Source organism: Crocuta crocuta, unplaced genomic scaffold (genome assembly GCF_008692635.1).
Source record: "Crocuta crocuta isolate KB4526 unplaced genomic scaffold, BGI_CrCroc_1.0 scaffold97, whole genome shotgun sequence".
In the NCBI taxonomy this organism is placed as follows: domain Eukaryota; kingdom Metazoa; phylum Chordata; class Mammalia; order Carnivora; family Hyaenidae; genus Crocuta; species Crocuta crocuta.
Window position 1 is genome coordinate 2,449,144 of NW_027531999.1, and position 26,943 is coordinate 2,476,086.

Here is a 26,943-nt window from a genome sequence, read left to right on the forward strand (position 1 = left end):
ACTGCATTTTCCACTCTTGTAGAAAGGTATCATTTTATGAAACCTTTGTGTTGAAATATGTTTGCAAAACTGGATTGAGGGGAAGAAATTGATTGCTTCCTGTATATGGTCAGAAAAATTTGAAGGCCACCAGCCTAGAGCATAGTAAGACATTCAATAAATGTATGTCAATAACATGTAATTCAGCTAATATTTAACCAGGGTGGTTTCAGAGGTGTTTTGTTTATTTCCTGTGAAGTTGTCTTACTACAAAACCTTCTTTAGACTTTCACACTGGCCTTCCATCTAGTTTCCTGCATTGAATCCCTCCCTACTCCCACTCATTCTGTATCCACTGATGGTCATTGTAAAGCCAGCTCTGATTGTATCCCTGCCCTATTCAAAATGCTTCACCAGTTCCCATGCCAAATGAAAAGAAATGCGAAGCCCCCAGCCTCCTCTCCATAATTCCTTGATCTGTGCTCTACGCTGTAACTAAATCAAACTATGAGGCTTGCTTTTCTTAGACATGCCCTCCGCTGTCTCCCTTCCGGCCCTTTGCTCTATCTAAAATCTTCTCCCTCTTCTCCCTTCCTCTCTTGCAAAGTAATTTTATTTCTGAGCTTTCCCACTTCATGGGCTATCTCTCTATTTTGGACCACTTTGGTAGCACTTTGTGCCTCTCTTATGGGTTTGCTGGCTATTTTGTGTTACAGTGTGTACCTGCCTTTTCACACACATAATACTGGGAGCCCCTTGAAAAGTAGGAATTCTCTTTGTATCCATTGTAGTGTCTTGCACAGTGTCTGAAACAGATAGGATGCCCTAGTAGTGTCCAATAGCCATTCAAGTAGAGACTATTCACTGTCTCCAGTATCCATTGTTCCTTCCATCTAGAATGATTCCCTCTACCCAGAGTTTTAGCAGAGAGTATGGTCACTGAGCTAGAGACTATACTTCCCAGCCTTCCTTGCATCTAAACATGGCAATACAACCAAATTTAGCTGTGGTCAAAAGTGATGTGTGAAAACTCCTGTGTCACCTCCTTAAATGGAATTTGCTTGTCCCCAATTTTGTCTTTAACAGGCTATTCCTGCAGAAGTGGCACTGGAGAGACAGCCTTAAGGATTCTGGTGTGGAAAGCATTCCAAAGAAGGCAAAACAAGAACAGCAAAAGGGACAGAAGGAATCTGAGCTCCTGGATGACGTTATGGAGGAGAGCCATTGCCTAGCCCTGAAGTCGGCTTTGGATGGACAATGGGCTCGGCGTGATGGAAGCCTTGTTGTCCTCTGCAAACGGGTCCACGACTGAAGGGTAATTTAGTTGGCAAGGCTTGTAAACCTCTGCTGTCTAGAGACCTCATCTAGATGCTGGTCTTGAGGAACCATGTGTACAAAGCTGATCCAAACAAACATCAGCATTCACTCTTCTTGCTTTATGTCCCTTTTGTCCTTGTATCATTAGCTTGCAGCTGGCACATCCAAACTATCACAGCCATTGTACGTTTCTATGTTTCTAACAGTCGCACTAAAGTGGGAAGGCATTTACTTTATTATTCCTTCAAGCAATCTTTTCTGATCCGGGAAGTGTGTGTAGAGGGCCTGCTCTGTGCTGGCGCTGCTGTAGGTGCAGAGATGCAGTGCTGACCACTAGATGGGGAAAGCTCCTGACCTCACGCAGCTTACTTTCTTTCTTTCTTTCTTTCTTTTTTTTAATTTAAATCCACGTTAGTTAACATAGAGTGTAATAATAATTTCAGGAATAGAATTCAGTGATTCATCACTTACATGTAATACCCAGTGCGCATCCCAACAAGTGCCCTCCTTAATAACCCTCACTCCTTTAGCCTACACCCCCCCACCCAACACCCACCAGAAACCCTCAGTTTGTTCTCTATATTTAAGAGTCTCTTATGGTTTGCCTCCCTCTGCTTTAAATAAACGCGGCTTACTTTCTAATGTGGAGAGAGTCATTATTAACAAAAAGACAAAGGAATACTATCACACAAAACATACCCTGAAAAAAAAAAGCCAAGGCCAAAGGGATGGAGAGCAATGTGGAGGGTGATGGGCTATTATCCCAGATAAGATGGTCAAGGAAACCTCTCCACTGAGAGGGCATTTCAGCAAAGTTCTGAGACATGCAGGTATCTCTGTGAAGGGAGCAGTAGTACAAAAGCCCTGAGGTGGCAGTGGGCATGATGTGGTCCAGAAACTGCAAGGAGGCCAGCATGGCTGGAGAGGAACGAGAGGGGGAGAATGGCAGGGATGAGGTTGGAGAGGCGTCTAGGGACACTTCACCCAGGCCTTTGGGGGCCAAGGTAAGGGCTCTAACCAGGAGAGGGGATGTGATTAGATCTATGCTTTAAAATGGTCCTTCAATGGGGCGCCTGGGTGGCTTAGTCGGTTGAGCGTCCGACTTTCGCTTAGGTCATGATCTGGCAGTTCGTGGTTTCGAGCCCCGTGTCGGGCTCTGTGCTGCCTACCAGCTCAGAGCCTGGAGCCTATTTCAGAGTCTGTGTCTCCCTCTCTCTCTGACCCTCGCCTGCTCACGCTGTTTCTCTCTCTCTCTCTCTCTCCTAGAAATAAAATAAAAATAAAAAAAATAAAATAAAATAAAATAAAATGGTCCTTCAAGTGGAAGCTTTAAAGGGGGAGAATGGAGTGGAAGCACAGGAGGCCCCCAGGGCAGTTCAGTGGGAGGTGCTGGTGCAATGCTCTGGTGACAGAGGTGGCCAGACGTGGGGGGATTTGGTGCCAACCTGGCAAGTACTAGGGTCAGGGTGAAACGTAAGCAGCCAAAAAGAGCAACATTTTATATTTATGGTTATATTTTTTATATAACTCACGTGCATTTGATTAGTTATCCAAAATACTCATGTAATACTGAAGTAAATGAATTGTGTGCGACTAAGAGTTGCTTATTGACTTAAGACAGACTCAGGCTTGGTTGATGATCACATTTGACTTAGCTAATCACACTGAGCTGACTAATAATGGTTATTTCAGCCAAAAAGTAGTTAACTATTCCTGCCCACAGTCATAATGTCAACAATACATTTCTGAGTTCTAGAGCAGAGCTTTCAAATGAATGTTTAACTCTTACTGCTGCTCATGTGTCCAGTGTCATCAAGTAGCTTTGATGGTTCCAGAGACCTTGACTTTAGACGTGAAAAGGAGAAAGTAAAAACTTTTTATTTGTTTATCTTATTAGTTTAAATTATTGTTAGCGTAAATACCTTTCTGTCATATTTCCTGAAGTGTAGCTTACTTCCCATGAACTGTTTTTCTTTTCTGGGCAAGGACTTTTAGAACCCTTGAGTCTGTATTCAGAACTAACCCATGGGACCATGAACCTGTGTTATTAGTTGAGTGTGTCTTAAAGCAAAGGAATTTATTTTATTTATTTAAAAATTTTTAATGTTTATTTATTTTTGAGAGAGAAAGAGAGACAGAGTGCGAGTGGGGTAGGGGCAGTAAGAGAGGGAGACAAAATCTGAAGCAGACTCTAGGCTCTGACCTGTCAGCACAGAGCCTGACGCGGGACTGAAATCCACGAACTGTGAGATCATGACCTGAGCTGAAGTCAGACGCCCAACTGACCCAGCCACCCGGGCTCCCCAAAGCAAAGGAATTTATGATGCGCCATGAACTATTTCCTGAGCTGGTGGAAGATCTGTCTCATTGACAAAAATAACAGTTTAAGGAAATCATTGGATCCTTCTCTTATTTCTTTACTATGTGGGTGTTTTTAGTAATTCTAAAATTAAATAAATATCAACTATAGGGGGGAAAAGCTTTCAAATGAATACATGAATAATGAAAACTGCACACAAATCTTTCCTGTGACAATCTGAACTAACAAATCTCTGGCAACTATGTTCCCAGAGACCCACATACCATTTGTCTGAGAGCTGGATTTTTTTTTTTCTTGTTTCTAAAATTATTTCATGGGAATATCTCTTCCATCATCTTCTTTTCTATAATAAGATACAACTTAATAGGGAAAACTTTTATATCTTTTTACATGATATAAATAACGTTTATTCCTAAAGATACTGCTCCATATATATGACTTATATTGTCCCATTTTTGTTAGTTTCCCTGATTCAGTTGCCATAAAAAGAAAAAAAATCAAGTAATAATAGACACATTCCTCTTTACATAAGTCAAATAAGTAGATGTTTTGCTATTTAACCACCAATTAAAATATCTTTGAGGGGAACGTGGGTGGCTCAGTGGGTTAAGTGGTCGACTCTTGATTTCGGCTCAGGTCATGATCTAGCACTTGGTGAGTTTGAGCCCTGGGCGGAGCTCAGGGGTTTCTCTCTCTCCCTCTGTCTCTGTTCCTCCCCTAACGGTGCTCCTTCTCTCTATCTCTCTCAAAATAAAGAAATAAATTTTAAAAAAATCTTTGAGAGTGTATGTTTCTTTTCATCTCTATAGTAATTTGAATCCCTAAGTAAAGAAATCTCAAGGATTTTTGTTGTTGTTGTCTTTTGGGCAGCTTCATTTTGTGAAAAACAGAAGGACGAGAGCAAAGCAATCGGAGGTCATATCTGGCCTTTCTCCTGATTTCTCTTCTCTGGATGTTGGCCTGGAGAGTGAAAAGTGTGTGGGTAGAATGGGGTGTGCCTGGAGAGTGGAAGGGCTTGACTCTGCTCTCTGACTGACAGCCTCACAGAAATTACTGTGTGGGGAACCATGTTCTAATATGGGTTTCCCTGGCTGAGTTCCAAAGTCAGGGGAGCATTTCCAGAGCTAGTGAGAGGGCCTGGCAAGTTCTACCAGGCCTCCTGGGTCAATTCTTGTGAGAGCCTTTTGCCTTGTCATTCTTAGGGGTTTTTTTTTCCCCTTTCCCTTTTCAGTTTTCTTTCTTCTCACCATTAGTGTGCTGTGAGGCTTAAAAAAAGTCCTTTAACTTTCCTAGGCTTCATTTCACTTATTCTTTTAAAATGATAAGTCCTTTCACAAAGGTCTTTATCTGTCCTCAAACTGTTTTTCTGGTACATGTGCTTTTTCTGGTTACCCTCAGTCTTTCCCCCTTGGCCTCCCTCTACCTTGCTGTTTCTTTCTTGTTTATTGTAAGATTCCTTTACTACATGTCACTAACATTTTAAAAGCACTTTTCAATATTTTATGTCAGGAGGTAGATCAGAAATTATTATTGTCCACATTTTTGTAGGTAAAGATACCAAAGCTCAGAAAGGTTTCATGTAAAATGTAAAACATCTTTTTCCTGGTATCATTTAAACATAATCTAGTCTTTTCTTAGGGTGCGTCGAAGCTCTGTGACAGCAGGGCCCCTTAAACATTCAGGGCAGGAAGAACTTGAATATGATAACTCTTATGATTTAAAAGAAGACTTTTCTGACTACTTACCAAATTTGTGCTGGCTCTGGGAAATTGCTGTTTTGTTTTCTAACTTTTCCACAAAGTACACGAGACCTGGATGGCACACATTCTATCCTTGCACAATTAATTTGTTCTAGAAAATTGGTGGTGGCTAACATCAGGCTTAAAGGTAGTAGTTTCCCCCTCTTCCCATGCTGAAGATCTGATGACACTTGCCAATTTCCTGTTTTCTGGTACTATTTTCCTTCTCTGTGATTTTCTGATATTAATTTCCAGGGACTTTGTTACTATTTATGGATTTCTTTTCACTCTTCTGAGTTGTGATTTACCTGAATAATTGTAGTTAAACTATCACTTAAACATAAAATCTCTGAAGTCTCTTATTCCTGTACGATTTGTCAACATATTCTCATATGAAGAAATTCTTCTAAAATAAAGTTAGCAAGAACCATAATAATATTGTAATTAATGACTTTATTAAAATTTTTAAACATTTATTCATTTTTGAGAGACAGAGAGACAGAATGTGAGTGGGGGAGGGATAGGGAGAGAGGGAGATGCAGAATCGGAAGTAGGCTCCAGGTTCTGAGCTGCCAGCACAGAGCCCCAAGCGGGGCTCAAACTCACGGACCACGAGATCATGACCTGAGCCGAAGTCAGGCGCCTAACTGACTGAGCCACCCAGGTGCCCCTGTAATTAATGACTTTCAAAAGTCGGAATTATGAATACAAACATTATTATCAGTTCAGATTGGTTATTTGTGATTCAACTGTATTGATTAAATGCTTTTGTTTTATGGTCATTGATAAGTGTGGCTCGGAGTTATCCTTAAAGGAGCCGGGTGGCTTGGTGATGAAGATTTAGACAAAAGTAAGATGCAACTCATAGTCAGGTAATCTACTAATCTCTCTGCTGGCAGTAATACATCATTACTGTAGCTGACCAAGCTCAGCATGGTGGGTTTTCTTTTATAAGATGCCCAGGCAAGTGAAAAGGGCCCAGATGCTTAAATTTTCTTATTTATTTCTGAGAGAGAGAGAGAGAAAGAGAGAGAGAGAGAGAGAGAGAATGGGAGGGTCAGAAGGAGAGAGATATAGAATTGGAAGCAGACTGCAGGCTCTGAGCTAGCTGTCAGCACAGAGCCCCATGGGGGCTCGAACCCACAAACCGCGAGATCATGACCTGAGCCGAAGTCAGACGCTTAACTGCCTGAGCCACCCAGGCACCCTGGGCCCAGATGCTTATAGTTTAACCCTCTGGCATTCATCTTTGGTAAAGTTTGCTGAAGCCTATTTAGCAGCCTTGGATTCAAGGACTATGAAATTCCATCAACTGTTTTTCTTCCCATTGGAGGAAATAAGTGTCTTCCCTAATATGCCTTAAGAAGTTGTGATTTTCAAAATAATGTGGTCTCCCCCCAATAAATTAAGCATATCCAGTTGGTCAAATCCAGTAAAAAAAAAAAAATCTTTCCTTTTTTAAACTGTGTGTTTATGAACTGTCCATTTTGCTTTCATTATTAGATAGGATAAAAATATTCAGATTTCAAGGTTCAAAGGCTAAGACCACTGGAATGAATAAATGAATTCTTCAGGGCAACATAGAATATTTCAGTGGACATAGAGCCCTATGGTTTCTTTAGCCACAGACTAGTAGAGTTCAATATTAACTCCTTTGTGAAACCTCCCTTAATTACCTCAGTCTACCGTCATCTTTCCTATAGGACATATTCTATACAAGGCTGCCCGTAAGGTTCATTTTCTTCGTTTTTATTTGTAGTCCACCTGATCTGATTATAGATTCCTAAGGCCAAGAATCTTATTGCCTGCACACAGCAGGGAGCTAAATCAATATTTACTGATTGATCATTTGATCTTATCTCTAAAGACAGTTGGCCATTGTGCTACAGTAGCTTTAGGTCTGGCATAACTATTGCAAGACGGCTGGCTGGTCACATAACCAGATCAGAAACAGCTGAAGAATATGCCTTCTTCATTATGCATCAAATTGAAAGTCAGCAATTTCTTTGAGGGGTTTCAGTATGCCATGTACAGTGCTTTGGGGCATGCGAGTAGTATCTACCTTTTATTAAACAGTTCGTAAGTTTCAGGCACAGTGTTAAGTACTTTATATACATTGTGCTATTTAATTACTATAAAAACCATATGAAACAACATGATTATTTGCCTTTTACAGAGCCTCCGAGAGGTTATTTGCTTAGGTTTACATAAGAAAGTTTACAAAAGAAAATTTGGTTCAACATAGCATTTTGGCTTAAAAATTTCAGTTTTTAACCAATACTTTTGTTAAAAGTAGGTTGACCTGGAGCTTAGATTGGCCAGGAAAAATCAGTCTAAAACAGGAAAAACAGTGAGGACACAAATGGCTGTATCACTGAGGTTAAGGCCATAAGAAAACTGCTCATTGTTCACTGCTTCTTATTCAGATTCCTCCCAGCGCCCTGCAGATGCTGGGCACCCTTATTTCTCCTCACCACTATGACTAGTGGTTTCTCTTATTGCTTAGCCCCTCTTTTAATTCTCATCAAGTTTCTGTCCTCACGCCTTTTATTTTTTCTCTGTCTGGTGGTGTTCAAGCTTCGGTGTGCATTGCCATCTCCAGAGAAGCTACAAAAAATTCAGATCCCCGGGCTCTCACCCAGACTTAGTGAATCAGAACTTCTAGAGAGAAGGAATCAGGAAACTGCATTTTAAAATATGCAGCCCAGGTGATGTTGATATGGGTAGAGAGCCACCCTGGAAAATACAGAGCCTACATCTTCTCTCCAGATCCTCATGTGCTCCAGGACCTTCAAGAATCACCTCTTTGTAAACAACTCTTCAGTCAGTCTTTCTACAGCAGGCTCATCATGCTCCAGACTCATATTCCAACTTGGAATGACATCTCCACTTGGATGTCCCACTGGCACCTTACACCTAGTATCTCCAGAACCAGACATCCTCTGCCTCCAAAATATCAGCTGTTCGCCTTGAACTTCCCGTTTCACTGACTGTGATTCACCAGTCTCCTGGCACCTAATCTTGTAACCTTACTTAGATTCATTTCTCACCTTTGGACATCCCATTAGGTACTCACAATTAACTGATGAGTCCATGACTATCTTTCTGCCCTGTGATGGTTCCATATATCCCAGTGGGTCTCAGCTCACCTGCAGAGCTTTAAAAAATAATGTCTGGATCCCCACTGAGACCCATTAAATCAGAATCTGTGGGAATAAGCCACAGGAATTAATAGTTTTAAAAATGTTCCAGGTGAGGGGCACTTGGGTGGCTCAGTCGGCTAAGTATCTGACTCTTGATTTTGGCTCAGGTCAGATCTCACTGTTGTGAGATGGAGCCCAGTGTCAGGCTCCTCCTGGCTGAGCATGGAGCCTGCTTGGGATTCTCTCTCTCTCTTCCTCTCTCTCTCTCTCTCTCTCTGCCCCTCCCCTGCTCACTCTCTCTCAAAATAAATACATAAACTTAAAAATTTTTTAAATCGCGTCAGGTGACTCAAATGCATATGGAAAAGCAGGAAACTCTGAAAAAATTTGCAGTTTAATACTGATAAGATCAACTAAGGCCTTTATGTCTCCATCCCCAGAGATGCTGATTCATCCATTACTTGTTGGGAGAATTAGGAGAGGTTAGTTAATGGGTTTTAATAGTTATCCAAAAGAGACAATAAGAACCTGAACTATGTGGTGATGAAATAGATTAAAAATGGGAAAGAGTGTGGAATTATGAGTTCTGGATCTTGGAACATGGCTGATACTAGGAGGTGAGAGAGAAAGAATGACTGATACGAAAGGAATGACAGACACAGTGATCACACGTTTGGATAATAAGAATGCTGATGGCAAGTAGGAAAGGCAAGAGACAAAGCCTGTTGGGAGGCAGGATGCATAAATCTGGTTCTGCACTTGCTAAGTTTTACAGCATTGGTGGGGTAGATGGAAGTGCCACTTGGCTGAGGATTTTCCAAGTATGGTCCTTAGACGAGCAGTATCAGCATCACTTGAGAATTTGATTATGCAAATTCTTGACATCTACCCCTTCCATTTCCAACCTGCTGGAGAAACGCTGTGGTGGGGTTCAGCAATGTGTGGTTTAGCAAGCACTCCAGATGATTCTGATCTCACCAGAATTCGAGAACCACTGGCCCAGAGTAGTCCTCAAATTTATCATGCATTAAAATTCCCTGAAGAGCTTGTTAAGGGTGGTTTCCTGGGCCTAATTCCCAGAATTTCTGATTCAATAGGTTGGAATGGGGCAGAGAATTTGCATTTCTAACAAGCTCATAGGGGGTGTCAATGCTGTAGGTCCAGGGACCACACTTGGAGAACCACGGGTCAGCAGTGAAAGAAAAAAGAAATCTGAACCAAAAACATTGGTTGGGTGGTTGTCTGCTGAACAAAAATGGTTCAGCTCTTGGGTTTCCTTCTCGGACAACTGCAATTATCTCCTGAAGGGTCTGTAGCCTCCTACCAGGTCTCTTTGCTATAATCCTCCAATCTCTTTTGCATATAGAAATCAGAGAAATCTTTTAAAATCATAAATCCTATTATCTCACTAGCTGTACACAACCCTCCAATGGCTTTCCACTGCTCTTATTTTAATTCTATACGTAGCCTGATTGGTCTTGCATGGTCTGATCTTTGCCTTCTTTTCCAACCTTATCCCATGTCAGTCCCTCTGTCTCTCCCCCTGTAGCAGCCACAGTGATCTTCTTCCATGTCTGCAAACACGTTACATTCCTTCCTACCTCAGGACCTCCACTCACACTGTTCTTTTGGCAGAAACACTCTATCCCGGCTCTTAGGACCCCGACGTCCCTTTATCCTCCTGATGTTGGTGTAGATGTCATCTCCTCAGACCTCCCTCTTTGTCCTCTCTTGTCATTTACTCTCTCCCTGTGTTTGTGCTCTTCATCACTCCTGTTACAATCATCAAATATCATAGGTGCAGGTGTCCTCACTCACCATCTGTGTCCCCCCGTTAGATTGTAAGCTCCCCTACGGCAAGGATTTGCTGAATGATTGAGTCCTATTCTCTCTTATGTTCCCAGTGGCTCAATAAACATGCATTGAATGAACGAACTAAAAAGTCCCTGAGAAAGGAGACAGTAAAACGAAGTACAGAAATCTGGAATGTCTACCTTTTAAAGGAGGAGAAGGAAGGATGCTAAAGAGAAAAAGAAGAAGACTTAGGGAAAAAGAAGCCAAAGAGGCCAGAGACTTAGGGAACTTTCAGAACGCTGCTGAAATTGCCATAACAAAAGATACACACATGCATACAGACAGACAGACACACACACACACACACACACACACACACCCAAGGACAGACATCTAAATGTCCATCTATATGGACGACATGTGGATATATGGATAGACATTTGGAAAATAACCAAAATGACTGCCATGAAATAACATTAGAGAAAACGAGTTTCAAAGAGGCAGCATTTTTAATCATTTGCCAGATCTATGAAGACGAGAGATGGAACACTGAGACAAAGCCAAGGGGCAGGAAGATTATTCATGGGCACAAAGGTGTTTTCATTTTACTAACACATCCAATATGTGAATTAGACTTTACCAAAGTTCTTTCATCATTATTTCATTTGATCCTGAGGAAAAAAAATCTCAAAAGACAGGCAGGACAGCTCTCACCATTTTCAGCCACATGATGAGGAAGTAGAAGTATCAAGCGTAGATTGTGCTTTCAGGAAGTTTGGTGGTATTTCTCGTTACAAATTTCATCTGCAATAATCGGTATCTACTATTTATATAGAGATTCTTCAAGGCCAACCATAATATGAGCAAACAGTTCCAGGGAACAATAGTAACTTAAAAACAGACCTCCCTAGAGCTTCTCGTGTTTCTTTGACGGCTAAATCGAGTATTTGATTCCAATAGCATTAGAATCTGGAAAGATTTTAAAATACTACTCGGAAATAAAGGCCTTCAACTCACACTGTTTTAAATGGTAACAGTTCATTTTCCCCTCTGGTTTCATCAGACTACTAATCTAAGTTTAATGGGACTTGTGGATGTCAGTATTAGCAACGCTCTGCCATTAGCTCCTAACATCTGAACCAAACTCTGAGTACCAAATGTAGGCTGTTTAATTTGTCCAAATAGCAAACATTAACATAAGTCCCTAACAGAACTGAATCAACAGAACTGAGAGAGACACTGTTGGAGAGAAATGCAATTAGCACTCAGCATGTTCAAATTTGGGAAAGAACTATTCTGTGCTCATAATGTTTGAAAGAGTTTGAAAGAGTTTTTCTTTCTTTTTTTAATTTCCTTTTTAAAAAATGTTTGTTCATTTCTGAGAGAGAGAGAGAGAGGGAGAGAGAGCAGGCATGAGTGGGGGAATAGGGGAGGGGCAGAGAGAGAGGGAGACACAGAATCCAAAGCAGGTTCCAGGCTCTGAGCTGTCAGCACAGAGCCTGACATGGGGCTCAAATCCATGAACCATGAGATCATGACCTAAGCCAAAGTTGAAGACTTAACCAACTGAGCCACCCAGGAGCCCCTGAAAGAGCTTTTCCTTCCCAAGTCATGGATCCCTGGATTACTGCAAAATCAGGCTTGTGAATGAGGAAAGAAAGAGATTAGATTCTTCTTGAAAGTGTTTTCATTTTACTAATACAACTCAATACGTGAATGAGAGCTCACCAAAGTTCTCTCATTATCATTTCATTTGATTCTCAGAAACATCTCAAAACACGGGGAAGGCCAGCTCTCACCATTATCCCCAGAGATCCAGTGAGGTCAAGTGGATTAGCAGGTAGTGCAGAGACAGACGTGGGCTTTGCCTCTAGATCCTGCACTTTTCTCCCAACACAGCACAGCCTCACCACATTCAGATACCATGGTTTTGTTTTTTACCCAAAAGTAAAAGGCTCTCCTTCTCTTTGTAACAATAGGACTTTTGGTCTCTGCATGTCTAGTCTCTGTGTAGAATTAAAAAAATAAATAACACATGATAAATAAGACTTGAATGTGCCAACATACATGGCACAGGTAGCAAGCATTCTAGAACATCAGGAGGGAGAGGAGCTCATCAATGGTGATGGCCTTTATTCTTCTTAAATAATTGCCTCAGGTAGTCACTTTCTCCAGGGTTATAATATACATATATTTCTAAACACTGAGTCAGGGGGTACTGTTAGGGCTTTTTTGATTTTTAGAGGATTTTAAACTGCAACACCTTTGCTAAGCTCCAGGGAGAGATGAGGGATGAATCATGGCTATCTACACAGTTTACAACATAGTTAAATGACTTAAACTACCGAAATGATAAGTTGGGTAATTAGCGAATAGGGAAGAGTGGTTACTTGCCTCTGATCATAGTGATTTTTAAAAATTGAGTTTTGTGGTGGGGGTTTTATTAAAATCATTAATAGTATTGGTAACACCCTCTTATTTAATAAAGAGAAAAGCACAGAGATAAGCTGAATAAACTGAATGAAAGAATACTTTTAGAACGGGCTCTACTGTCATAACAAAAGATACACACACACACACACACACACACAATGACAGATATCTAAATGTCTGTATCCAAGTGTATGGTTGTCATTTGTTAGTTCAGGTAGAATACTATGTAAATATGCTGTTTAAGTCTATGTATGTACATGTAAAAATAATCACTAAGGTTTTGTACCTGTGGAGCAGTGCTAAGTTGGTGATACTCTACATCTGAAAATTCTGATGACATTTCTACATAGCCAATAATCAGTGATGATAGTGAATTAATAACCTGACAATCCAATCTCTCCCTGCTGGGTAGACAGATCTCTCTCTTACTCTCTCTATTTCATTTTTCCAGATATACACAGATAGACACAGATATATGACAGACCTATGATTACAAATTTCAGTTTAAATAACAGTTTAAAGGGTTCAATTGTGCAAACCACTGTTCTAGGTACTATTAGGGAAAAGAGATGCACAAACCACATATAATTCCTACCGCTTCCTCTACCTTCTGAGTGTGGCTTTAAAGGTGGGTTTGAATTTTAGCCCTGACAGTTACTAGTTCATGATCTTGGACAAGTTTCTTATTTTCTCTGTATGTCATTTTTTTAAAAATCTATGAAGTGGGAATAATAATAATGTCTACCTTTATGGGGTTATTAGTTGAATTCAGTGGAAACATGTGTGTAAAGCATTTTGAACAGAGTAAGCTACTATTATTGTCATTATAATTACATTATTATTTTGAAGATCTTATACTCTAGAAGAGAATACAGACTTAAACATAGCTAAGTCTAATGAAAATTTTTTTATCTTAAACATAACACCCTAAAAGTTAGCCTTGGGAACAAAAGAATAAACCAAACAGAGCTAATCATTTTTCCAGGTTCTATAAATACTATCCCCTTTTGCCATGAAATGAATAATGATGTCTTCAAAACATCAGTCAGATAAAACACAGAATTATATATGAGAAAATGGTCTAGCTTTTAGATTCTGCAAGTCGGCCAACTCAGCAGAGGGAATGCCAGGGCAGAATGAAAAACTAGAAGGAATAGTCCTTTAAGGGTCCCCTCTATTTCTGAAATTCCATGATTCCACTGTCAAGACACTTAATGGAGTTTCCAGATATCAAAATAAGACAATATAGAAAAATATCTTTTTCAAATGGTAGTTCCTTCTCTCCGTCCCCGCCCCACCCCCCGACATTTCTCAATTACCTTTTGAGAAACTGGCCTTGGAACAGAATTAACATTTACCTCATGAAGAAAGAAGAGTTATTTTCAATGAGTTGGGTCACTGACGGAGGAATTCTATTGAACAAAGTCGTTAGGGATGTGAATTATTTGTTTATTCAGTTTGTGATCTAAAGTTGAGGTGCATGCTGACACAGAACGGAAGCCTTGTGCCGTTGCATAGTGTAAGGAAATTAAAGAGAAAAGCATAGGAAATGGATACCTTAGAAATACAGGGGTAAATACAACTAAGCATCATATGTTAATTATGGTGAGAAAAGGAAGATGAGAAGGATGGAAATGAGGAAAAAATCCCAACTGAAATTTGCTAAAGGTAACCTTTAGAAATATTGGCTAATGTCTACCACATCTGTTATTTTTATCTAAGGCAGCTAACTTGTACGAGAAGCTCCTTTTACATGTTTTGTTTTCTCATTGTTCATTCATTCATTTACTCATCCATCAAAAATGCATAGATTATTTTTTAAATGTTTATTTTGAAATAGAGAGAGAGAGAGTGGGAGCAAGTATGAGTGGGGGAGGGGCAGAGAGAGAGGGAGAGAGAATCTCAAGCAGGGTCCAGGCTCAGCACAGAGCCCAATGGTGGGCTCAGTCCCACCGTGAGATGATGACCTGAGCCAAAATCAAGAGTCAGATGCTCAACCAACAGAGCACCCAAAAATATATTGATTATTTATTACATACAGGCCATGACTAAGATAGACAAGTTCTCAGCCCTGATCAAGGTTAATTTTTAGCAACAGAAATGGCCAGAGAGAAAAAGAAAAGGGGAAAAGAGGAGCTGGAAAACCCCGATTGAAAACCCATTCCTTGAATGCTAAAAACTTGCTGTATAATCCCGTCTTCTGAGCTTCCCCACCTTACCTCTGGATAACAATCTGGACACACATTCGATGTTCAGTAGTAAAACAATAGCATTTGCTAAAATATAAGGCCATCAAAAATAAAGATAAAACCCTTACAGAAGTTTCGGAATATTATCCTCTTGAAACAGGAAAAAATTGACGTAGTATAATTTGGTTATGATGGAATATTCTTCCCACTTCCCATGGTGGATCATGCAGTGAGTGCATCAACCATTTAAATTACGCTCCAGATTGGACCCTGACTTTAAGAATTATAAAGGAAATATTTTCAAAAGAGGTCATTGCCTAAGCAATTCCTTTAATCAACAGTCAGAGGATTTACTCTAGTGATGGTGCCAAACTTTCTTCATGAAGATGGTGATGGCACATCACTCCCTTCGTCTCCATCACTCAAAAGGGTAAGAAGATCAAATGAATTTTTAAATGCAGATTTTTGGATTATACAGTTCTTTTTCATCTTCTGGAAAATGATTACTAGACCTAATCAAGATTCCTCTGTGTATCATTAGATAATTTTAGCTTCCTCCTTTTTTATTTTTTACTTTTTTTTTTACAGTGAATTTGGGAGAGCCCAGTCTGAAGTCCTCTGTGGATTTCATGTTTTTCTGTTCAAGCCTTGAGGGAAGCTAAATTAAGAAGTAGGAAAATAGTAATTAAAAGTGATTAGGACAAGAAGTTTTGGTGCTATGGAATGTGGGCCCAATTCTCCTTGTCATAACCCAAACCAAGCGGCAGTTTTTGGTTTTGATTATAGCTTTACTTGCTATTTTAATAAACACGAATGAGTATTCAAACTTTTAATATCCTGCTGCTTAACTATTTCCAAAGAGACATCCAGCTCTTTTAAACAGGCTTTGTTTTAAAATTTTAATTTGTTTGGCTCAGTCTCACCTTAGAAAGTTGTAGCGTCATGGTAAACTCTTTTATAAGTTGATTTCCAGAATCATAGGCAATTTTTTTTCTCCCCTCCCAACTAAGTGTTTCCTCATGTGCCAAAATTGTTGGTGCTGACAGGTTTTTTGCCTTGTTTTATCTGGTTCCCACAGATGTGGGAGGCAAACGCAAGAATGAACGGGAAACGGAAGAATGCGCACAATGTTGACTGGACGCATCACTACTAGGGCGATACTTACAACTCCTCTAGGAAGCGGAGGCTGTGCAGGGGATTCGGGGGTAGTTGACTGATGTTGTTCATACTGAGGTCTCTGCAGAGGAAAACAGACAGCATGTGAGGAGTGGTGTGCGCCACCACAAGGAAATCCGGCTGCTCGCTTCACACAGTTTCAAGCTATACAGCCAAACTCATTCTTTTGCTTGACAAATGAATTGCTATTTTGCATCTGAAATATATTCCTGCCCATCACCTTCCCTGCCCCAAACCATCTTGGTCCCTCTATCAAATTAGAGAGCCTAGGAGGAGCTCACGTGAATTCAAAATGATTTAGGCCACTCATGGAATGGTTGTAATACTTCATGTTTAAAATTATGTGAGTAGGACAGCAAAGGAAACAGACATAACTCAACCCTAGACATAACCCAACTTCATGACTTGCTTTGGATTTTGTGACAAAGAGAAATGTCTTCACCACGCAGCTCTGAAAGTCCTGCTTCTGTGGGGCTATAAGCACCCTGTAAAAACAAATGTTTTGATTCAAAGAAACTTAAAAAACAAAACAAGACAAAAAGCCCATTCCCTCCTTCTAACATGTTCCCTTTGCAGGTTCTCGGATTGCATTAAATAAGTGAAATGAACCATAAAACAAGGGTGTAATGTGATCCTGCTCTGGAGCACACTTCCTGCTGGGCCCGCACGGTAGTTCCTGGCACAGGAAACAACAAGCCACTTTGGGCAGAACTCAATCAATTTTTGTTTTAAGGGAAACTCCGTGTAATTAGATTTTATTCCGTTTTTACTTTTTTATTTCTTCACTGTCTCCCACAGAACCCTACAGCATCACTGATATATGCCGTCTGGATCTGAGAGGACAAAAGACCAAGTGCTGGACAGATCGTCCTCAAGACCAACTAAGATTTTATATAACAGTCAGCTACAGGTCGACTTTAAATATGACCCATTGGTCAAACCCGAAAATTCACATTATATTCAGAATTCATCATAATCTCAGATCAGGTGTACATACTTAAAATTTACCTCAAGATAAGACAATGAGCTTCTTTTCATTTATTATTTTAAAAATTGATTTAATTGGCATATGACATTGTATTAATTTTAGGCGTGCAACGTAACGATTTGATATATGTATGTATTGCAAAATGATAACCACAATAAGTTTAGCTAACATCTATCACCACACAGAACATTTTTTTCTTATGATGAGATCTTTTAAGATTTACTCTCTTAGCAACTTTCAAATAAACAATATGGTATTGTTAACTATGTTTGCCCTGCTGTACATTACATCCCCAGGACTAATTTATTTTAGAATTGGAAGTTTCTATCTTTTGACCACCTTTACCCATTTCACCCATGAGCTTTTTAAAAAAAAGTCCTTCTTATTTAAGTGGCCACATCCATAGCGCCTAACCAGTTGATGTCAGTATGGACTGCTTGGTTCCCTTATCAAATATTAACTTTTAATCATTGATGGTAAAATTGGAGGATTGATCATTTACTCTTTACAAAGTCATGAGTATGTACAGGTGGATAAAATATTCAGCTAAATGCTTAGAGTATGGTAAAAAAAAAAAACAAAAACAATTATAACTTTTAGTGTCTGCTACTGAACAATTGTATAGCTGAGTAAAATGCTGTTTTCTTGGGCTAAAACTAAACAATGCCAAATGTATTCACTAAAATTTTTCTATTTCCATATATTAAATATCTAGATTTTTTTTCTGGCTTTGTTTATATAAGAGTGCCAAATGACTGATTAGCAATTTAAGTTTGTTGTGCAGATACTTCTCTGAAGTAGCAAAGGTGTTTAGTTCACTGACCAGACATGCATTAAACTAATCAGTGAAGTTTCTGAATTCCTTACAGGGACTGTATCATCTCTGCAAAGACTTGATATTTCTCAGGTATTCACTCACTTAAAAAAATTTTTTTTTATTGTGTATTCCTTATTTGAGAGAGAGACATACACAGAGCATGAGCAGGGGAGGGGGTAGAGAGAGAGGGGAGACGCGGAATCGGAAGCCGGCTCCAGGTGCTGAGCTGTCTAGGCTCAAATCCTAGAACCGTGAGATCATGACCTGAGCTGAAGTCGGACGCTCAACCGACTGAGCCACCCAGGCGCCCCAAGTATTCACTCCTTTCTAATTGATATTCCACGTATTCCCTAAAAGAATCAAGGCAGTTTGTTTAGGATCATGTTTACTAGCAACAAGTTTCAACATGAAGACAAGTGGTATGGAGAGCACTGACTTCCTTCTGCTCTTAGGTTTTTCTGTGTGATGTGCAAATCGGTCGGGGATAAACATCTATCTTGTCCATATGCAGAAAGCTCTAAATAGAACAAGGAAATGTACATATTTAGGAGAGTCATAAATCCTCCACATTATTTTAATACTTATTATCTTATTTCAGGCTCCTGAAAGTGAAGCTTATATGAACCTTCACTCTCAGGGTCCCCCACAGAACTCTTTACGGTAGAACAGCAGCAGAAAGAGCGCAGGCACGGTCAGAGGGTAGTGTCTTGGGTTTGGATCCAGACCTCCCTATTCAGTAGCTGCACGATCTTGGGAGAATTGATCTCCACGTGGCAGACTTCCTTGTCTTCAAACTAGGAAACTGAGCTACATTGATAGTTTGAGACCCTCTGCTAGCTGTTTCCAATCAAAAGAGGGTGACTTAATTTGCTTCTTAAAAAGAAGAGTATCTCCTTTTCCCAAAAGGAATTAACAACTTCTCTGTGTTACCCGATATTGGAGTTCCTCTTAGAAAATGAGCAAATACTGCTAAACCCATCCTTTACCACTTGTTTTCTAATAAGGCTATTTTCTTTTAAAGAGCTTCTAAGCAATGCATCTAAACCTATAATAGAAAATAACTTAAAAATTTTTTAAATCTTTTTATTTTTGAGAGAGAGACAGAGTATAAGCAGAGGAGTTGCAGAAAGAGAGGGAGACACAGAATCTGAAGCAGGTTCCAGGCTCTGAGCTGTCAGCACAGAGCCTGATGCAGGGCTCAAACTCACAAACCATGAAATCATGACCTGAACAAAAATCAGCCAACTGAGACAACCAGGTTCCCCAGAAAATCACTTTTAAGATCAACAATCTAAGGTAAAATGAAATAGGCCTGCACAATAGAAATTCAAAGTGGGTTAGGTAAAAAGGAATTTGTCTGCGTTTACTTTTTTCATTCTGTAATCACTTTTGCAGCAATGTTCAAATGGAATAGTGGTCCTTTAGCTCAGTGCTTCCCAAACTATCTATGGTGAAAGACCATTTCTTTTTTTGATTTAAATTTTAGTTAGTTAACATACAGTGCGATATTGCTTTCTGGAGTTGCATTCAGTGGTTCATCACATACATACAACACCCTAGTGCTCATCACAAGTGCCCCCTTTAATACCCATCACCCATCTAGAAATTTCTGAATTTGCTATGTGTCTATAATTTCTAAAAAAAAAAAAAATAGTAAAATTAATTACTAGAAAAGGGGAATTAAAAAAGCTAAAACACACAAAATAGGAGCCTCAATATTTTGCTATGTGTTTCAACATACATTATTCAATTACTAAAAAAGTTTGTAAACCTTTACCCTCAAATTCTTATCTGTTGTGATCAGTAAAAAACATCCACCTGGGAAGGGTCCTTGGACCACTCTTTGATTAGCAATGCCCTTCTTGCCTTCATGTTAATTTTAGTTAAAAATGATAGAATGAGAACAACATTAAAACTCTGTACAAAAATACTCCCTTTCTTACTTAAGTTATTTTTAATCTTTTCTTTTAAGTATTTGGTCTTTTTGACACCTGGAACACATATAACCTTAGTAGCAAACAAGGGGGTCTTAAAATAATTTCTAAACCTGTACATTATTTACTTTTTAAACTATTATTTTAAAAAGAGGCCGTATTTTGCACCATCCTGTCTATGATTCAGTTTCCTAACATTTGTGAAACAATGTAATGGATTTCTTTAATTTTTTCATCTTTTGCCAAGATGTTGGAATTAATTTTGAAAAAGTGGTCACTGTGGACAAAGATTTCATAAGACACGGAGGATTCATTGTGACAAGATGGTCAAATATGCTCCACCATTCTGCCCTGTCTCTGACCCTGCTCTTGTCGATGCTGTGTTAATGTCCATGTCTGGAAATCTAGAGCAGGGACTGTAAAGTTCTATGGGAGTAGTTGACTCCGTATTCAAGTCACCTCAGAAGCTATATGAAATATTGATGCCTGGGTCTCATCTCCAGAGTACCTGAGTTAATTAGTCCAGTATGGACACTGGGATTTTTGAAACCTTCTCCGGTGATTCGAATGTTCAGGCAAGGCTTAAAACCACAGCACAGGAGCAACTCTGAATTTCTAGGTGAGTGTTCTGAACTCTACAACTCGCTCAGAGTTGAGGAGGTGTTAACTGTTTGCTAGAAATAAAGTTCCGTCCAAGCAGACAGTATCTCTTTCTTGAAAATATCTTTGTGGCTTGCAACTCTACTGTTTTTCTTCATTTGACAAATGTGAGTTGAACATTAAATGTGGGCAAATTTAGGGACACAGTGGAGAATAAATCCAAGTCAGCTTCAACTTTTCCCTTTCCTGCTGTCCCTACATCCATAAGACACCTAGCGTTCGTTCTATGGAGCTTACTTCTGGATCTGGCCTCTCTTCCGTCTTCTTATCTGATCCTTGTTATGTTGATAACTGTTCTGCTCTCCATGCTTACTGTGTCTCCTCATTCTAGAGCATCTTCTGTACCATGACCAGAGAGGTTGCCCTGAAAAGCCCATCTGATCATCACTCCCCTGAGACCCCTGTTAGACAATAAGAAAGGCAACCCCTCAGGTGCATCCACAGGAAAAGGGGGCCTCCTCTGGAGGTGGGTATGGTGAGTTACAGGAAAGATCCTCTTCTGTGCATTGAAGCAACAGAACAAGGTGAAAGGCTTGCAAGCAGAGCTTGGCCTGAAGTTCAGTCCCACTGGAGGAGTCCCTTTGTAGGGCACAACCTGCATAGCTGTGGCCATCTGGGACTCCTCCATCTGAGAACTTCTGCTGGCTCCAGGCTTCTTAAAGGAATGAATGCCTAAACTATTTAGACTCGTTACAATCTGGCTTAATGTATGTTTCCATCTTGATTCTACATCACTTTCCTCTATGCAATGTGTGGTCCAGTTACACTGAAATTCTTGCTGTTTTCCTTTGCATCTGTCTTTATACATGTGATTCTCTTTCCCTGGAATGCATTAGCCTCTCTATTTCCAGATTCCTTCTCCTGTGCTCCCCCACCTGCCTCGTCCCCATTTAAGATCTAGCTTAACATACCCTTGTGTTTCTGACATAGTCTTTTTATCTTTCCAGCTTAGATCACACATTGGTCACCTGGATCACCACCTCACCAACACCCTCAACTCCCTGGTCCCTTGTCTTTTATTTCATTCTCCTGGAAAAATTCTAGCTCTAGGAAAACACCATAATTCATTTCCTGTTACTATCTCAGTGTACTGAGTGCTACTAGAAAAGAGTAACTCACAAATGTGTAGAGCAGTGACCATAAATTCATGGTCTTTGTGGGTTCTCAACACTGCTGCACAATTCCGTTATTTGTGATTGATCAATTTACTCCTACGGGACTGTGGCCAGTCCTTACCACTTGCCTCAAACCTCTTAATCAACAATGACTCCTATCATGGGACACCTTCCCTCTTATTTCATGGAAACAACTGTGATTGTTTAGACCACCAAACATGAAATAAACCAAATTCTTGGGTTTTTTTTTTTTTTTTTTTTTGTCCCCTGCTTACTATGCCCATACTTTTATCCTTGCTTAGCCATGCTTATGGGTCTCATCCTCACTAGGATGCTATAGCCCTTTACTTCATGAATAATTCCTTTTTCTTCTTCTGTTTTTCACCTATTCTTCTTATTTTCAATGCATAAACACAGTCAAGTCTTTTCCACTACCAAAGCAGATGGGTAACAGGATCTTTTAATACCATGTCTTCCTTTACCTGCTACCCAATCTTTCTCATTCCCTTTGGGGTTGTTTATAGCCTAGAATTATAGTCTTCACTTCCCATTCTCTTTTCAACCCACAACACAGAGACTTCCATCCCTACACTCCAATGAAATTGCTCTTGCCAAAGAAATAGCGACCTCCATATTGTCAAGTTTAATGAACACATGACTTACTGGGCCTCTCTCCTGCATTAGATTTGCTCTTTCTGGAAACTCTATACTCCATTGGTTTCCAAGTCATCATTCTCTCAGGATTCTTTCCATACTTTCCACTTTATAGGCTCCTTTGTGGGATTTTATTCTATTTATCCCTTAAATGTCAGTGTTCTCTGGAGTTCTGCCCCTGGCCTAGTGCTCTTCAATCTCTGCCCTTTCTTCTTGGAGACTGTTACTTTCATGGATTTAAGTATCTCTTAGATGGCCATAATTCTCTACATACATATTCCTAGTCTTAATCTCTGTCTCTTAGATTTCAGAATCATATATCTAATTTACTTCTGGATATTTCCATTTAACCATCTTGCAGGAATGAATCATGTCCACAATAGAAATAATTATTTTTATTCCAAACTTGTTTATTTTTCTGTAATGCTACCTTCTAGTTAGCGTCATCACCATCTTCCTGTCAAAAGAGCCCAACTCTTATATACTATTCAAGTCTTCTTCCATTTTTTCATCTTCTTTACCAATCTCTTTTCCTCTGTCTTTACTCTTCCCTGCTGCAGGTACTCACCATCTCTTCCCCAGTCATCTGAAATCACTTCCCAACCCCATGGCTGCCTACTACCAGTCTTATCCCTTTAGGCCCCCTTTAATGGCTAGATAGATCCATCCAAAAATGCAGAATTAGCCAAATCACCACCCTACCTAAAGCCTTTCAATTGCTATCATTTTCCAAATAAAATCCACATGTGTTAGTATTGTATACAAGCTCCATTGTATAGCACACCAACTCGTTACCAGTCTGGCATATTGATTCTCATCTGTTGTTTAAGACTCAGGTAGAGTGTCTTTTCCTCAACCAAGCCTTTGCCCAACTGTACAGTTAGGGTAAGTGATTGGTTCTCTGTCTTCCCATATCACCCCACCCATTTAATGACATCATATTGAAGTGATATGTTTATATGTCTGTCTCCCACAGTAGGCTGTGACTCCTCTGTCAGTGGAGTTTTTTTTTTTTATTATAGTACTTCCAGCATCTAGCTGAGCCTTGCCATATAGAAGATACACAATGAATGCTGAATTGAAATCTCTTCTACTGTAGCCTTCCTATAAGTGAGATGATCTTACCCAATCCATGTTTCTCATCAAATGGCTACATTGCTTTTAAGTGTGAGGTATACAGCAGTTCTGGTATGAAATACTTTTGGAAACAAAACCCACTTTGTGTGTACCCACCTTCCGCAATAAGTTTTGCTCAAAATTAGTGTTATGTTTTCTCTCTTCAGTCTTATTTGCTTTCTGTCCTAGAGATTCTTCAAAGATTCTAGTCCATTGAAAGTTTCCTTTCTACCCCCCACTCTCAAATACCTCTACTGCTGCTGCTATTGCTTCTTCTTCCCCTCCCCTTCCCGTCTTACCCCATTTTTTCCCTCCTCTTCTTTCTTTCTACTTTCCCTTTTCTTCTCTTTATTCTGCTAAAATATCTTTCCTATCATTTCTATTGTTTTGTTATGGGAGGAATGATTGCATTGGGTACTTAGTCCACCATCTTAAAATCCAGCTATGCTGTTTATATTTGAGCCTTGGTACATGAATCAGTGAACAAAGAGGCCATTCCTTATAGTGTAACTATTAAAAGAATTAAGAAAACAACTCCCCAAAATGGTTCTTTAATCTCTGCCGCTGTTGAAGACAAATATTTTCTTCTTTAGCAGCACAGTGCAATTCCTATTTCTTCTAAGTACAAGCATTTTAGATTTGTCTTGGGAGATCCAGGAGCATTTAGCCCTCTGCCAGATACCTTTGTTAACAACGGATCCAGGCTGGAGCCATTCCAGCACTTTTTAATTGATCACTTTTCAAATATGCTTCTAGAGATAAGACCTCCTGTGAACTTCAAAAGGAAAGGTGCAGGCTTGAGTAGCATTTTATGATAGTATGAATAATGTTATTTCCACGTACTTTCTCATGTTATTAACTCCAAAACAACGTATCTTTGAAAAACATGTTTTATTGAAGTGTAACATATATGGGAAAATGAACAAATCTTAACTGTCCAGTCTGATGAATTTTCAGTGTGAACATACCTTCCTAAATCAGCACAAATCCAGAAACAGAATGTTGCTATTGCCTCAGAAGCTCTCTAATCTTCCCTTCCAGCCACATCTCCCCCAAAGGGAACCAGTCTGCTGATTTCCAACACTTATATTAGTTTTGCTTGGTTTTTATCTTTCTATAAATGGAATCACAGAGTGCATAGTTCCCTTTTTTAAAAAAAAACACAATTTGTTTTTTAGAGCAATTTTAGGTTCACAGAACAATTAAAAGGAAACTGCAGTGCTTTCCCATACACCTCTTGCCCCCACACATGCATAGACTTTCCATTACCAACATCCCCTGCCAGAGTGGTACATTTGGTACAGCTGATGAACCTATTGATGCTTCATGATCACTGAAACTCTGTAGTTTACATTAGAGTTTACTCTTGGGGTTGTACATTCTATGGGTTTGGACTAATGTATAATGACACGTATCCATCATTAATTATAGCATCATACAGAGTATTTGGCATCTTCCAGAATGTCATACAGTTGAAACCATACAGTATGTAACCTTTCAGACTGCTTCTTTCTCTTAGTAATACAAAGCAGAGTTTTGTGTGTGTGTGTGTGTGTGTGTGTGTGTATGTTTCTAGTTTCTTTCACTCATTATGTTAATGAGATTTATCCATGTGTTGCATGTAGCAATAGTTTATTCATCTCAATCCAATACAGTATCTTGTTTTATTATTATACCACAATGTATTTATCCACTAACCTGTTGATGGACATTTGGATTAGTTTGTGTCTAAGATGAGTAATGCTGCTATAAACATTCTTAAATATATCTTTTGCTGAGCATATATATGTGTGCATTTCTGTTGGGTGTATATCTAGGAGTAGAATTGCTGAGTCCTGGTTTATGCATATGTTCATTCAGTTTTAATAGATTCTGCCAAGCACTTTTCAAAAATGATTATGTTGAGTCATACATCCAGGGTATGAGAATTCTAACTATTTTACACCTGTTTTTCTCCATTTGTTTTCACCAAAATTGGTATTATTTCTCTATTAAATTTTAGTTTTGCTAAATGTACAATGATATTTCATTGTGGCTTTAATTTGCATTTCCCTCATGTCTAGAAGAGTTGGGTATCTTTTCATAGAACTTTTGGCCATCAGGATATCTTTTGTTGCAAAGTGCCAGAAAAATATTTTATTTGATGACCTTTAAGTTAAAAGTAAAACTTACAGATTGTAAATGAAGCAATTCATTTATATGTAAAGAAAGAGCTAATAATTTCTTCATTTCTCTTCTAATATTATTATTTTTCCTGAGGTTTCAAAGGTATTCTTTGAAATAGTTAGTAATGTAATAATTGGGACCCTGTATTCTTGAGCTATCCTGCCTTAGTTTGAATCCTGGCTTTGCTGTTTCTAAGCTCAATAACCTTGACTGCCTCGGTTACCTAATCTGTGAAACGGAGATAATATTTAACATCTCTGTGCCTCAGTTACCTAATCTGTGAAGAAATAATTGAGTTAATATATATAAAGTACTTAAGTAGTACCTGGCATGTTATAAGCTCTGCAGAGTTTGCTAGCATTATTACTACAACATAGAATCTCTTAGTGTATTTACAAATTAAAACTGTTACCTGTACAGATGTATCAGGAGTAGAGAAATGTTAGCTTGTTGATACTTGGTTACCTTGAAAAATCTTTTTAAAATCACAGTATAATTTAAAAAATGTTTAGAGATACCTGGCTTATGCACGATGAGTCTTTTTGCTTTATTAATTTTTTAACAGATGCTTTGAAAAGACAGAGCCTCAAAATAAAGCTCATTTGAAACATTTTACATTGCCATCCTAATCTGATAGAAAGACTCAATGTGGCTGGGTAGTCATGTGCCTTATTTATATTACGTGAATAGCAAGAGTAGAGATCAATGTAGTTATCTGTGGGCGGGTCACTTATCTAAAAACCGCATGTACTCTGAACACACCCCAAAAAGAGAAATAAGCAAACAGACAACAAATCAAAACAAAAACAAGTAGACAAAGGAAAAAAAAAATTATGACAGCAAACCAAACCCTTTTACAACCGTCAGAATTAGAAACCCACAAAATCAGTCATGAATGTTTATGTACTTGTCTCAGAGGAAAAGGTCCCAGTCAGAAGGGAAGTATTCCTTATTTGGGCATTCTTGGTGGGTTTTGTTTCATTTTGAAATCCATTGCAGAAAATTACCAGTGGGAAGCGAACACAGCAAGGTTGGCAATGATGTGGGACAGCAGATTTAAGAAGTCAAATATCATCATCATCATCATCATCATTGTCATCACACAGGTCTTTGATCATGGAATGTAATAATTCTAGACACAGCATTTCAAAAGCTTTCATCCAACTTGGAACCAATTTTTTTCCCTCCAAAATAGTGTAGCGCCTCATATATTCTAAAGGACTATACAACCGCCAAAATCACCTGAAAAGTTAACTTACACATCTAGGAATACCCTAAGATGCTCCCTATTCTGTTTTTCTCTATTCTCTAGGAACAATTTCTAGCTTTGAGCTTGCAGCTGTGTTACAGATCTTTATTTCCAAAGGCTTTATTTCTGAACTTCTCCATGTGGCTAATCAACC

The 26,943-nt window shown here is 39.2% G+C and overlaps 1 protein-coding gene across 3 annotated transcripts in view; it reads right to left on the reverse strand.

The window, feature by feature from the left end:
- LGR5 (leucine rich repeat containing G protein-coupled receptor 5) overlaps positions 1–26,943 on the reverse strand; it is a 134,097-nt gene that overhangs the window by 60,926 nt on the left and 46,228 nt on the right. For all 3 annotated transcript variants that reach the window (XM_077775244.1, XM_077775243.1, XM_077775242.1), the window contains exon 2: positions 16,080–16,151. In XM_077775244.1, the coding sequence (XP_077631370.1) occupies positions 16,080–16,151 (72 nt within the window). The remainder of the gene's footprint in view (positions 1–16,079; positions 16,152–26,943) is intronic.